Source organism: Lissotriton helveticus, chromosome 5_1, assembly GCF_964261635.1.
Source record: "Lissotriton helveticus chromosome 5_1, aLisHel1.1, whole genome shotgun sequence".
Taxonomy (NCBI): domain Eukaryota; kingdom Metazoa; phylum Chordata; class Amphibia; order Caudata; family Salamandridae; genus Lissotriton; species Lissotriton helveticus.
This window is the reverse complement of record NC_136065.1, coordinates 76,055,133-76,069,273: the sequence shown is the minus strand read 5'-3', so window position 1 is coordinate 76,069,273 and position 14,141 is coordinate 76,055,133. Positions and strand designations below refer to the sequence as shown.

Sequence of the window (14,141 nt, the reverse complement as noted above, 5' to 3'; positions counted from 1 at the left end):
AACCTCTGCTGCATTTCAGTTGGACTGACGATCTCCTTCAGTTGGGTCTTCATATCAACCAGGCAAAATCCACTTTGGTTCCCTTGCAGTGCCTGCAATATCTGGGATCTTCCATCGATACTCGAACGGCAAATGTGTGTCCTTTGGATGAGACTTTTATCGATACTCCGGAAGGCTCAGGCTCTCATGGCACTGTCTCGCCCGACTGTGAGAAAGGTATCCTCATTACTGGGTTCAATGGCATTCTGTATATTCCTCACTCCGAATGCACGTCTCCACATGAGACCTCTGCAGGAATGCCTGGAAGATCAATGGGATCAGCGAACAGGCGACTGGGAAGACCAGATCCAATTGTCTCAACACGCCCTCCGGTCCATCAAATGATGGTGCTATCCCACCAATCTCCTAAGGGGGATCCCGTTTCACTAGGAGATGCCTGCTCAGACCGTAGTCGCATATGCTTCTCTCCTGGGATGGGGAGCCAATACAGGTCAACTCCAAATCTAGGGCAAGTGGTCACACAAGGTATCTTCTTAGCACATCAATCTGCTAGAGCTACGAGCTGTTCACATGGCGTTGAAAGGCTTTTGTCCATCACTCAGCTCCAACTCCCTGCTTGTACAGACGGACAATACAATAACAATGTACTACCTCAACAAGCAGGGAGGCTCGAGGTCCAGACCTTGGTCACGGGAAGTACATACGATCTGGAAGTGGCTTCTGGCCAAAAACTTGACCATAACAGCAACTCCCCCCCAGGTGTTCAAAATGGTCAGGCTGACTCTCTAAGCAAACTCCTCCAGGAAAACCACAAATGGGTCTTAAATGACAATGTGGTCCATGATATTTTCGGAATATGGGGTACTCTGGAGGTCGACTTGTCCGCCACCGCAGAAAACAGCAAATGCCAAAACTTTGCGTCAAGGTTCTACCAACCGGGAAAGTTGGGAAATGCCCTATGGAACAACTGGTCAGGCAGACTTCTCTACGCCTTTCCTCCAGTTCCTCTATTCCCTGCTGTCCTAATCAAGCTGGCACAGTCACGGACCACAATGATTCTCATAGCTCCAGAGTGCCCAGGTCAATCGTGGTTCGTGGACCTCTGTCACCGGTCTATCCATCCACATCTCAGGCTTCCTTGCCGATCAGATCTACTAACGAAGTTCAGAGGCCAGATGGTGCACCATAAGCTCTTCTCTTTAAATTTGGCAGGCAGCATGGCTCCTGAGATAGTACAATATGGACATGTGAAGCTGCATGGACATCCTCAAAGAAGCTAAGCGGCCATCCATGCGGTCCGCTTATGCTCATAAATGTAAGAGATTCTGTATTTGGTGCTAAACAAAGCATGAGGATCCTACCTCTTGCCAGAAAGCTGTCATCCTTCCATATTTGCTTCATCTGGCATAATCTGGCCTTCAATTTTCTTCCGTTCACTTGGCAGCCCTTACTGCCTACAGGAAATGCCCTTCACAAACTTCCTTTTTCAGAGTTCTTGTCATTAAAGATTTCCTAGAGTGTTTGTAAAAGGTTTTTCCTCCAATTACGAGTCCTTCTCTTCCCTGGAAGCCTAATGTGTTACTTTCTCATCTTATGTAAGAACCTTTTAAGCCTATACATAAATCATCTCTTCAGCATCCTTCTTGGAAGACGGCTTTCCTTGTGGCAGTTATTTCTGCCCGCATGGTTAGCTAAATCCAGGCACTATGCTGTAAAGAGCCATACACAGTTTTTCGTGCATCTAAAGTGGTTATGAGGACTCCTCTGAAGTTCCTCCCTAAGGTGGCTTCGGATTTTCATGTGAACCAGACTATTTCCTTGCCTACCTTTTTCCAGCATCCATCTGCTCCAGCGGAGAGATCTCTTCATTCCCTGGATGTTAGACGGGTTTTAAAAGTGTAATTAGCGAAGACTAAGGATCTACGGAGATCTGACCAGTTATTTGTAAACAATGGGTCCCTCCGTACTAGTCTGGCGACTTCTAAGCAGTACATCTCTAGATGGATTGTTTCCTGCATCCTTTTCTGTTACCAAAAATCCAATAAATCCTTATCTAGTAAGCCTAAAGCTCACCCGACAAGAGTGAAAGCAACTACTGCGGCCTTGCTTCGTAATATTCATATTGCAGAGATTTGCAAGGATGCTACCTGGAAATCGGTTCATACTTTCACTAAACACTACTGCCTAGATTCAGATGCCAAGGCAGATGCTCAAGTATGGCAGACTTCCCTCCGGAACCTGTTCGCTTAAATCTACATATCTCCATATCTGTCTCTTCCACCGCGTTTTACAGGGATGGGCTTGAAAGTCTATTCAAGTGCTTATGACTATACATGGATATCCCCTACGAGAGAAGGAACAGTTTCTTACCTGTAACACCTGTTCTCTCGTAGGGGTATTCCCATGATTTCATAAGCAACCCTTCAACCGGGAAAGAGGAATAGACACAGGGGTCCATAACATAGAGTATACATTCTCTTCTCATCTCCCTCAAAAAGAACTGAAATAACTGTCAATAGCTGTGCATGATGGTATGCTGGTGGTCTCTGGGATCTCAAAGGCACAGCTTCTATTTTCAAAGGCATATAATGGCAGCTTATGGAGCTATTCTGTCCTTTCCTTTCGTCTCCATCATAAACAAGCATTGAAAATGCAATAGGTCTCGCAATAGAAGAGTTTAACATTTTTCGTTTTGCAAATGGATGAGTGGCGTTGCGTGGATGAGTGGCGTTGCGTGGATGAGTGGCGTTGCGTGGATGAGTGGCGTTGCGTGGATGAGTGGCGTTGCGTGGATGAGTGGCGTTGCGTGGATGAGTGGCGTTGCGTGGATGAGTGGCGTTGCGTGGATGAGTGGCGTTGCGTGGATGAGTGGCGTTGCGTGGATGAGTGGCGTTGCGTGGATGAGTGGCGTTGCGTGGATGAGTGGCGTTGCGTGGATGAGTGGCGTTGCGTGGATGAGTGGCGTTGCGTGGATGAGTGGCGTTGCGTGGATGAGTGGCGTTGCGTGGATGAGTGGCGTTGTTTGTGTGAGTGGCGTTGTTTGTGTGAGTGGCGTTGAGTGGCGTTGCGTGTGTGAGTGGCGTTGCGTGTGTGAGTGGCGTTGCGTGTGTGAGTGGCGTTGCGTGTGTGAGTGGCGTTGCGTGTGTGAGTGGCGTTGCGTGTGTGAGTGGCGTTTCGTGTGTGAGTGGCGTTTCGTGTGTGAGTGGCGTTGCGTGTGTGAGTGGCGTTGTGTGTGTGAGTGGCATTGCGTGGTTGAGTGTCTCGTATTCATAAACGTTGGACAGAGTAGCGGATTGCCTCGTTGACAAAGGCCACATAAATTAGACAAACGGAAATCCAGGTAAGCACACACTGACACGGGAACTGAACAGAAAAAGACAAGCATGCACATGCATTAAAGGACATACACACAAGCCTATGAAAACACATACAATGCTAAACTAAAGCACTAGTTAGTCAGATGAGACGTTATGCAAACCTTCTTTACACAGTAATCCCGCACCAAAATTAAATAGCAGGGCTAGATTTTCCTAGAGGTTAGAGAAGCTATGTGGCCTTTAATTGAGATAGATGGCCGCGTATGACAACTCCATGTTTGTTCTGGAGTGGTTTATTGTCCCAGGAGAGCCGCAGAGTCTCATGTGAAGCAGAGGCTTGAGGAGTGTCCGCATTTTGGCAGCCCCTTTATAACAAGCATGAGATGGGACCCGAAAACAGTGGAATGAGAAGGGGCTGAAAGGAGCTAGTGACAGAGTTCAACTGGAGGAGAGGTGGGCAAAAACAATGAAAAGGTGGACAAGGGAGGAGAGAAGGAAAGGTGACAGAGAACTGCTGGAGGAGCAAAGAGGAGAAAAGAAATGCGACACGGCGGGCAGGGGAGGGGGCGGAGCGGGTAAAAAAAAAAACAAGACGGAGGGAAAGGCAGATAAGGGGAGGGGGAGCAGACGGTTGGCAGTGTCCTCGGCTCTGAAGTAAGTGTTTCTTAGCACATGTGTTTGCAGGGATGCCTATCATCAGGAGAAAGGGGTCGGAGGAGGCGAGGATCGGCCGTAAGCATGTGTGCTTTCTGAAAAACAAAAATGTTAGGGGACGGCTGGGGGGGAGGGGTAAGGATAAGCTGAAAACACAAGCTGCAATCACTTGTGTTTTCAGCCGATCCACGTTTAGTTTGCAAAGCAACTAACGAGGATCAGCTGAAAAAACAAGCACTTGCAAACTAAAGTAGGATCAGGTAAGTTAAGTGAAATAAAAGGGTGGCAAATAAATGTTTGGATTTTTGTAACGTGGTAATAATTCAGCCCAAAACGGCTGCAAGGCTGAAAGATGAAGCCGAGGCACTTATGTGAAGTGCTTGTAAGCCTGTGAAGTGAACAAACAGCGCAACGAGGGTTAGGTGGGAGATAAAAAACAAAACAAAGTGAGGCTGCAGGCATGAAGGTTTGAGACCCGGCATAGGCTCAACAACCTGGGAGTGTGGGCAAATCATTCGGTCAGCACGGAGCATGATGGCTTTATTGAGGGAGGCCCCCTGCGGCAGGGTAAAACCCCCGCTGGTGGCATATCACTCGGTCAGCATGGAGCATGTTAGCTTTATTGAAGGAGCCCCCCCCGCTGCATGGCAAAACCACCCGCTGCTGTGACCGCATGCATACGCAACGCAGTGTAGGCGGAGGAAAAAAGCAACACGAGGTCTGGTGTTGAAAAAGCGAAAGAGCCGTAGGCGACATGGTAAAAAATACAAGCAACATGAGGTCTGGTGTGGGGAAAAGAAAAAGCGCCATAACACACTGATACAATGCCTGGTGTTGGAAAAGCGGAAGCGCCGTAACACACTGATATAATGTGCGGTGTTGGAAAAGCAAAAGCGTTGTAAGATGTAGTAGCACACACGCAAAATGAAACCCCGCAATTTGCCAAACTGTAAGCAGTTGTAAAAGCGAAAGCGCTGTAAGACGGAGGGAAAGGCAGATAAGGGGAGGGGGGAGGAGAAATGCGACACGGCGGGCAGGGGAGGGGGCGGAGCGGGGAGAGGGTGTGAAAACAGCAGGGGCCTGGAGTGCGGCTGAGGGAACTGATGTGCACGCGCTTTTAAGCTCAATGCACATGCGCATTGAGCTTAAAAGTCACGGGCACTGCAAGGAATCGCCACGATTCCTTGCAAGTTAGTTAAAGAGTGGTTAAGCCCCAATAGTCTTGCAAGCTCGATGCGCATGCGCATCGACAGGCGAGACCTAAAAAGGGGTTTCGTAAAGGAGATTATTCTGTGTGTTTAATACAATAAAAACTACACAAATTTAGTATACTGGCTACCTTTTTTCAATTCTTTGAGGATGTGGCCAGTGTAGCTTATGTATTTAGACTGCATTATTGCCTTTCAATCTCTTAAGTGTTTTTGTAGGCCTTCCTGAAGAAAGGCGAAAAATATCTACTTAAGAAGATTTATTGAGGGAAGTGGTTGGACTGGAAGGGTTTGCGGGATTGAGAGCCTTAGGCATCAATCATCTTGGCGACGTATGGAGAGGTACAGCGTCACTATCCTTTGAGGACTTACAAACCGAATGCAGGCTTGCACCTACCCAGGCATTGCCCCCATATGCGGCTTATACATGCACTCCATCGAAACATTAAGGCAGGAGAGGCTAGTCCATACGACTCACCCTTGAAGGATAGCTTATTGGCGGACCCCATACTGAACAGGGCGACCTCGACGATATACAAAAAATTAATTCACAATGCGCTGGATCCCCTGATACTTCTGCAGACAGCATGGGAGGCCGATGTGGGTACTCTTGAGGACGAGGAGTGGACTGATGCGTTACAAGGGCCCAGAGAAATCGCGATCAGGACTAGATTTAGGCTGATAGAACTCAGAATCATACATCGCTCTTACTATCCTCGTACACTTTTGCACAACTGGGGCAAGGTACAATCAGCAGACTGCGTGAGGGTGTGCCAGGCAGAAGGGTCATTCTTCCATATACTTTGGGACTGCTCAGTGATCGCATGTTATTGGAAGAAGTGGCGGCAGCAATGTCCCGGGTAATAGGAGTAGAGGTACCGGTGGAGGCCAAGGGTCTTCTATTGATGATTAAGGTGAGAAAGTCTGGCCTAGGCACATGAGAATTTGGCTTTCCCATGCAGCCGGGGTGGCCAAATGAAACATAGCAAGCAAGTGGGGGTTCTGTGTATCCTCCACTGTACCCGCATGGGAAGCAGATCTTGATTGGTGCTACCAATTGGAAAAAGTGATATATGATAGAAGGGGATGCAAGAAAAAGAGCATTGTGCAGCGTTGTATCAGATATGTTCATGGAGGTCGGAGAGCAGTGTGCAGCGTTGTATCAGATATGTTCCTGGAGGGCGAAGAGCAGTGTGCAGCGTTGTATCAGATATGTTCATGGAGGTCGGAGAGCAGTGTGCAGCGTTGTATCAGATATGTTCCTGGAGGGCGGAGAGCAGTGTGCAGAGTTGTATCAGATATGTTCATGGAGGTCGGAGAGCAGTGTGCAGCGTTGTATCAGATATGTTCATGGAGGGCGGAGAGCAGTGTGCAGCGTTGTATCCGATATGTTCATGGACAGCGGAGAGCAGTGTGCAGCGTCATGCCCATGATATGTGCAGTGCTTCTGTTGGGCGATGGCTAGTGGTCAGCCACAAACCTCAGCAGCTGCTTATATGGGGGCCTGAAATGCAGTGTGAGTGACACCTGAAATCAAAACTTTGTGTACAAGACAATCCGTTGTGTCTGTTTTTTTCATTATTTCCAGGTGCTCTTGTTTCTCTAGAAACAGTAGGTTTTGGAACTAGTCTTTCAATATTGCTAGACACTATTGTTGCTCCAGAAGGGTTAGCGTTCGGAACCAAGTTTATTTTTGTTCATTTAGTCAATGTGCACTCATTGCTCTCGAAGGGATAGCTTCTGAAGCTAGGCTTACATTGATGCTTAGAGGCACTCTTGTGCAAGAGAAGATAGGTTTTGGAGCAAAGATTGTTTTTATTTGAGGTGCTCTTGTTTCTCTAGAAGGGGTAGGTATTAGGGTGAGACTTACGTTCATTCATCTGAGGCGCCCTTCTTTCTCTAGAAATTGTGGTTTTTGAGTGAGGCTTACATTCATTTATCTGAGGTTCTCTTGTTGCTGTAGCAGGTACAAGGGTAGGTTTTAGACTGAGTCTTACACCTTCATTCTTTCGTTCGTTTTGTGGTTCCCTTAAAAAAATAGGTGTCAATTGATCTGAATGTTGAAAAACAACCGCCTGCCAAATGTGCATTAAACACTCTTCTATTTGGTGTAATCCTGAACTATTAAAAGTATACAAAGACTTGATCTCATAATCCAGTCTATTCGATAGGTTTCTAATCTTAACTGCCACGTGGCTCTTTCTCCCATGTTCAGTATGGGGCTGGCGACTGTTGAAGTACTACCCCTGAGTCCCTTCTGTCTGCCACGTGACAACCTGTACAGAACTATCCCTAAACCCTAATGTTTCATCATAATGAAGTGAAGACTTCACTACTCATAACCTCTGGGAACTGCGATGAATAATCCTTGAGAAAATTGTCAAGTCACTCCAACCGTTGTGTTTTATCCAGAAAAAAATACCTAATTGTGGTAGAATTCAGTCAATCAATCAGTATTTGTAAATCGCGACACTGTCAATGCTAGTGGTATCTGGGCGCTGAGGGTGTCACGTCTCCGTCAAAAAGGCAGATATTGAGTTTCTTTCTGAAGTCCGTCAGGGAGAGGAGGTCTTTGCAGGTCTTTGCCGTGATTTAGGAGAAGCAGTGGCCTCTGCTGCAGCAGCGTTGGACGTGGGAGGTATGTGCGAGGGCTAGAGAAGAGGCCGTGTCTTGAGGGCCGATGGAATACATGACAGTGGTTGATGTAGGATGGTCCTTGGTCGTGGAGGGCCTTGTAGGGGTGTGTGAGGATCTTGAACTGGCATCTTTTCTGGATTGGGAGCCAGTGGAGCTTTCTGAGGTGTAGAATGATTTGTAATTTTGTAATTTAGCAGTATTTGTAACGCGCATCAAGCATCCCGGGGGACATCCCGGTGCTAGGACGGATTAGAGTGTGTTGAGAGTGGTCATTGATGGGTTAGTCTCTAGGGAACAGATGAGTTTTCAATGTTTTCCTGAACAGTAGATAGTCGTCTGTTAGGCAAAGATCAAGGGGTAGGTTGTTCCAGAGGACCGCAGCTGATTTTGAGAAGGACCGGTCTCCCATTCTGACCTTGGAAGTGTGTTTGTCAGAGGCAAGAGCTAGATGACATGGTCTCAGATTACACGCAGGGATGTGAAATTGTAATTTATCGTGCAGGATTTGTGGTCCCGTTTTATGGAGGGTTTTATGCGCAAAGCAGACGAGCTTGAAACTGGCTCTCTGATGAACTAGAGCCAGTATAGTTCCTTCAGGCAGAGGGATGCTGAACTATATATTTTTTATTACAAATTAGTATGGCGGCAGCATTCTGAACTACTTGGAGTCTGGCAAAGAGATAGTCAGCCATGCCTAAATAAAGGGCGTTGCCATAATCAAGTCTGCTCATGAGCAGAGCCTAGGTGACAGGTTGTCTGCATTTTTGTGAGATCCAGGGAAAGTCACCTGAAAAGTTTCAGAATGGCGTAGATTTTACCACACAGTGTGCGCACTTGGTCTATCATAGATAGGGTGTCATCGAAGATAATGCCCACATTTCTTGCCATTTGTTTAGGTTCTGGGGTGGTGCCCAATGCCTGTGGCCAACAGCTACTGTCCCAGATATTCCTGGCATCTCCAAAGAGCAGAATTTCCGACTTTCCGGAGTTCAGTTTTAGACAGTGCTGGGACATCCAACCTGTGAGTTCAGTGAGACAATTAATTAGATTGTTTTTCGGTTCAGTGTTAGACATCCTGTCTATCAAGGGAATCGCCAATTGTGTGTCATCGGTGTAGGAGCAAATATCAAATCCCCATTTCCTACTGATATCCGCCAGAGATGAGACGTAGGCATTGAAAAGAGTGGGGCTTAAAGTAGCTCCCTAAGGGACTCCGTACTTAATGCTCTTTGCAGTGGAGGTGCAGGATCCCATTTGAATTGTTTGGGTTCGATCTTTCAAAAAAGAGGCGAATCATGATAGGGCTTTGAAGCAGATCCCTTTTTTGTGCAAAATTTGGAGTAATTTAGTATGGGAAACCGTATCGAAAGCCGCAGTGAGATCTAATAAGATCAATGCTACGGCTATGCCCTGGTCTACTAGTGTTATCGGACACAGCTAGTAGAGTTGCTTCTGTGCTATTGCTGGTTCTAAAACCCGTCTGTGAGGGGCCGAAAAGGTTGTTGGACTCGAGGAAGGTGGTCAGTTGCTTATGAACTAAGCGCTCCAGGACTTTGGATAAAAAAGGTATTTGAGAGATGGGGCGATAGTTAGCTGGGTCTTGTATTTCAATTCCTGCTTTTTTTAAGAGTGGAAATACTACTGTTTTCTTCCAAATGTCTGGGAATGACGCTTGTTCCAGAGATTGGTTAAATATTTTAGTAACATGGGAGATGAGATTGGCGCTAGTTTTCAGAAAATAAAATGCGGACAAGGATCAAGTGGGGAATTATGTGGGTCTGTTTGGGGAGGTGCAGGATGAGTCTGGCTGCTGCGTTCTGTATGGTATGGGTGGGGATTCCAGCATAGAGAGTGTTGCCATAGTTGAGGCGGCTGGTGACAAGGGCCTTCGGGATGGTCTTTCTGGTGTTGATTGGTATCTGAAAATTCTGCGGAGCATGTGAAGGGTGTAGAAGCAGGTGGAGACGACAGCATTGAATTATCGTTTCATGGTCAGTTGTCTATCGAGGATGAGGCCGGGGTTGTGAGCATGGTCAGTCGGCGTGGGTGCAGGTCTGAGTTCTGCAAGCCACCAGCTGTGGTCCCACTGGAACACAAAGCTTTGCTAAATAAGAAGTATTGATTAAGCTGCATTTGGGTTATAGTAAATGGAGGATTGGTCTATGCTTTATTGATTTGGGTGACTATGTTATGAAATGTATTCTCGAATTAATTTGATGGTCCTCTGCTTGGAGGAGGTTTCTCAGTTTTAGACTGTTAATCAGCCACTGCAGGCGTAGAGAGGGGTCTGTAGTCATTAGTACAGCATACACACAAAGTGGCCATCACAGACTCCAAAAGGACTAGAAGGTGCAAGGATACCTTACAATACTGTTAACACAACATTGTAAGTTCAGTGTAACTCAACAGAACAAGTCACTATGTGAATCATATTACGGGTCTACGTTTGATTGGTAAGGGCCCTTTCGACTATGCTGCCCCATTTCAGTGTCAACCCATTGGTGTCCCATTTTGTCTAATATCCGAATCATAGGGTAAGATAGGGCAATGTTTCTGGTGCAGGAGGCAATGAGTAGGGTCTTCTTGGAGCAGTGATCCTAGCTTTGTGCACGTTAGTTATTTATAATAAAAAGGCAGAGCCGAAACAGTCAAACTTGCTCCATTGTCTTGCGGAGCACCCAAATTTCTTTTAAAACTGGTGCTCTTCCATGCAGTGATTAAAACAACCTGCTGGTTAGCACATGCCAAGCACAGACAAGATGCACTGTTGTGATCGTGGTGGTAGAAGTGTTTGTTGTGAGATGTGTAGATGCCAATATACAATTGAAGTGAGGCTTCTCTGTTGGACTTTGAAGACTCATCGCCTGCTCTTTTTTCACCTCCAGAATCTCTGTCCACCATGTTGAACAATCTGCAGACACTGAGTGCAGCTATCATCAATGAGGAAGAGGAGGCAGCATCTGAGGATGAAGAGGACTAGAGATGCTATTATTGACCGCATGATCCTATTGTCATTTAGAGAAGAGATCACCGACCATCCTGAGAGGGAAGCTTTGGACGGGGACTGGACAATCACCCTTCCTCTCTCCGTGGTAGACGGTGGATGTTGGTCATCTGCATTCTCTTCCATCTGGTTGCTTAAAGCTCCCCTTTTGTTTGCAGAACTAATGCGTCAAGATTGGACTTCATTTATGCATTAATTGAAATTTTATACATTCTATTAAAGTGCCTTATGAACTTGTGACAGTCATCATCTTGCCCATTATGCGTACTTAACTCCTCAAAACAAGCAGCTCTTGGTAAGTCTCTAACTTCTCTTACAGAATGCATTGCCCCAGTGGAAGTGACCTTCGATGTTGGGTGGTACGTACTGATGCTTGGACTCAGAGTAGACCCGATGCATGCTTTCTAATAGGATCACAGATGAGATTAACTTTCCTTTTTAGTACTCTTCAACAAACTCATTACAGGTGAGTCTTGAAAGAGAGAACCTAGTTTCAGAGGGCAGAGGCTTGTTTATAAGTTTCCCATTTCAACCCATGCCCCATTGTGGTAGGAGATGATCTGACTTTCCATCAATTCTTCATGTGATCCTTTTATTAGTAAAGCTCTTAGCCGACAGCAAGGACCCACGGATGGTAAAATAACACAGACTACTACTGGCAGGATGGGACACAAGCATCATGTGTTGTAGTGTCCTGGGACATCTGGCACTTTAGGAAGTAGTGTGTACTATGTGCAGCTTTGTCCAAGCAAACCATCAAGGGCTAATCACACAGCAACACTTTGCGTAATGGATTTTCCTGTAAGAAAAACCCATCTTCTGAAGAAACGTCACAGTATGGCTCCCAGTTCACCTTCACTTGACTTCATGTATTTGATTTAACTTAGAAAAAAACTACTATATAAAGCAGCAAAGCTCCAACTAAATCTGCTACCTCCTTGTCGAACCCTTACTCGAACGCTTCCCTGCATGGAGGACCTCTCCAGTTAGTCAGATCTTTTCAGCACCATCCCAGATAAATGCAGAGAGCAGTAATGCATGCCTCCGCTGATCCTCCGAGCGCCTCTTGGTGCTAGATTCTTTTTGGACAGCTTGAGCACCAAGCTGAAAGCGAGAAACCTGGCACCCGTTCCTTCAGGCATGAGCTCGCTCGAGATGCTGAAAGCTAGGGGTAGGGTTTTTAGTGAAGTCAGGAAGAATGGCGCTCAGATCAGTTTGCGTAATATCTACCAGGATCAGACTACGTACAGTGCTGCCAGGTCGGGGGAGTTACCCAATAACCCCCGGAAGTGTGTGAGTCAAAGGACCCACACTGGAAAATTGAGCACAGTCCCGGGCACACGTGGTGGGGGTGTAACAATGGTATGAGAGTCTCATTTGGATCTCGTTTGGATCACAATTGCAACGGTCGACACCAGTGTAAAGTTGAAGAGGTATTTTGATGAAGCAACGACTGAATTGAAACTGACAACCAGATGCTTCCAATGCAGCTCTCTTGTATCTCGGTACCTGCTATCTGGTGCCGGAGGCTGTGGCGGCCGTCGCCCCAGCGCTAGCTGCTGCTGTACATATTCTCACCACTGGTCACAATGCCAGATCCACTATGTGCACAGCCTGCCGTGCACCAGCCCAACATTGGTCTTTGCTTGTGTTTTATTCTTTTGACATTTGAGCTGATCCAGCTATGACGTCAACTCAGCACCAGAAATAGAGGGTAACCGACTCAAATACTGACGCTGACATTATCCATGCCAGTACCAACTAACACAATGATGTGCACCCAATGAGGGGATATTTTCTTCATCATGACAAACATGCTTAGAGTGTTCCATAAGACCTCACCCCACCCACCTTCCTTGGCCTTAGAGTAAGAGAATCTGTGCCTTGGCCTGCTTAAGTTTCCTCACCAAAAGGTTTTCTAATTATGGGTTCCCAAGTCCTCAACCAGGTACAGGATCCTCTGAAGAATCAATCTTCTGAGTCTGTGAGTTCATAGTTTGAGCACTATATCCAAAGCTTCAAAAGAAGACACTGTCTTTGTGTCTGTGGAGCCTTCCCAATGTAGTCTGTTTTGGAGATGTCCGCCTCCGTAAAGAGGAAGGCTGGTTCCCTCACATGGACATGGAGGCTGAAGATCTACCAGCCTGGTGGCCTTCGCCTATCGTTTACCAAGGCCAGCGTGATAATGGCGTCCTGCAGTTTATACCTCTGTCTTTAATGTCATTTTTTTAAGTAATTCCACTGCCTTTCTGTGTTCAGAAGGCTTCTAGGAAGAGTAAATGTTTCCGCCTAATATTGTCAGAGAGGCTGTTCGGTGCCCCTGATATCCATGGACTTCATAGCCACTGATGATGAGACCATGAATAGCAGACTCCATATCTTAGAAGTCCTTGTCCAGGCCTGTTTGATGGGAACCACCAATTTGGTGCTTCAGGTGATAAAATGAAGCAGCGAAACAAAACTGTGACCTTAATGGCAAATCACTAAACTCCACCTGACCACAGTCATCCTCCTAACAGCCAATAGGCTTTTCGGTCTTTCAAAGCAAGGCCAAATTACTACCCAAGTTTCTCACTTCCCTAACACCAGAGTTCAGGAGGAAAGCCATGCTAGGCTGAAGTACACCCACATGTGGTCGCCCATACAGCAGACTCGACTCAGGCTGGTTGCAAACAAATACTCTTTACTTTTCTTGTCTCCAGTGACACACAGAGGTTTGGAGAATTTCAAGTAATTTAAAACAAAATAAATAATCTCTGATTTTGTAAGTAATGACACATTTCACAAACAACTTTTTGACAATGTTCATAAAAAATAACACTTCAAACCAAATCACCTGCAGTGTGAAAACTCCAATAAAGAAACATTGTAGGGTATTAGAAATCGTAAGAATGCACGCTGTCTTTAAAAAATATCGGAAAGAGGAAATAGCAAAACAGTTATCATATTGTGTATCTGTAAAGGACACTTTCACCTAAAGGGGCATCCTGGCTTTGGATGATAGATGTTTGTACCCAACTCAGTGGCACTCAATGTAATGATCCTGGAAGGATGAAAGGCCCGGTGGCGCATCATAAAGTGGATGCCCTCGTCAGCAGCCAAAAGACAGGTGTTGGGACAAGAATGTTCCCAGGGTGAGCAACTGGCATGGGTGCAAATTCAGGACAGTGAGTGTAAACATTCAGGACAAAGGGTCAAAATTCAGGAAAGTTGTCAGAATTCAGGAAATAAATTCGGGACAAAAGGTACGTTATACAGACACATCAGAGGAGGTTGCGCACTATCACATAAGTAAATAGACAACTAACACAAGCACAATTC

The 14,141-nt window shown here is 46.2% G+C and overlaps 1 protein-coding gene across 1 annotated transcript in view; it reads left to right on the top strand.

The window, feature by feature from the left end:
- The window catches only part of CCHCR1 (coiled-coil alpha-helical rod protein 1), a 149,439-nt gene extending 138,367 nt beyond the window's left edge, over nt 1–11,072 (top strand). Inside the window, exon 18 of the mRNA XM_078641730.1 lies at nt 10,702–11,072. Within this exon, the coding sequence (XP_078497856.1) occupies nt 10,702–10,796 (95 nt within the window). The 3' untranslated portion in view covers nt 10,797–11,072. The remainder of the gene's footprint in view (nt 1–10,701) is intronic.
- The last annotated feature ends 3,069 nt before the right edge of the window (nt 11,073–14,141 follow it).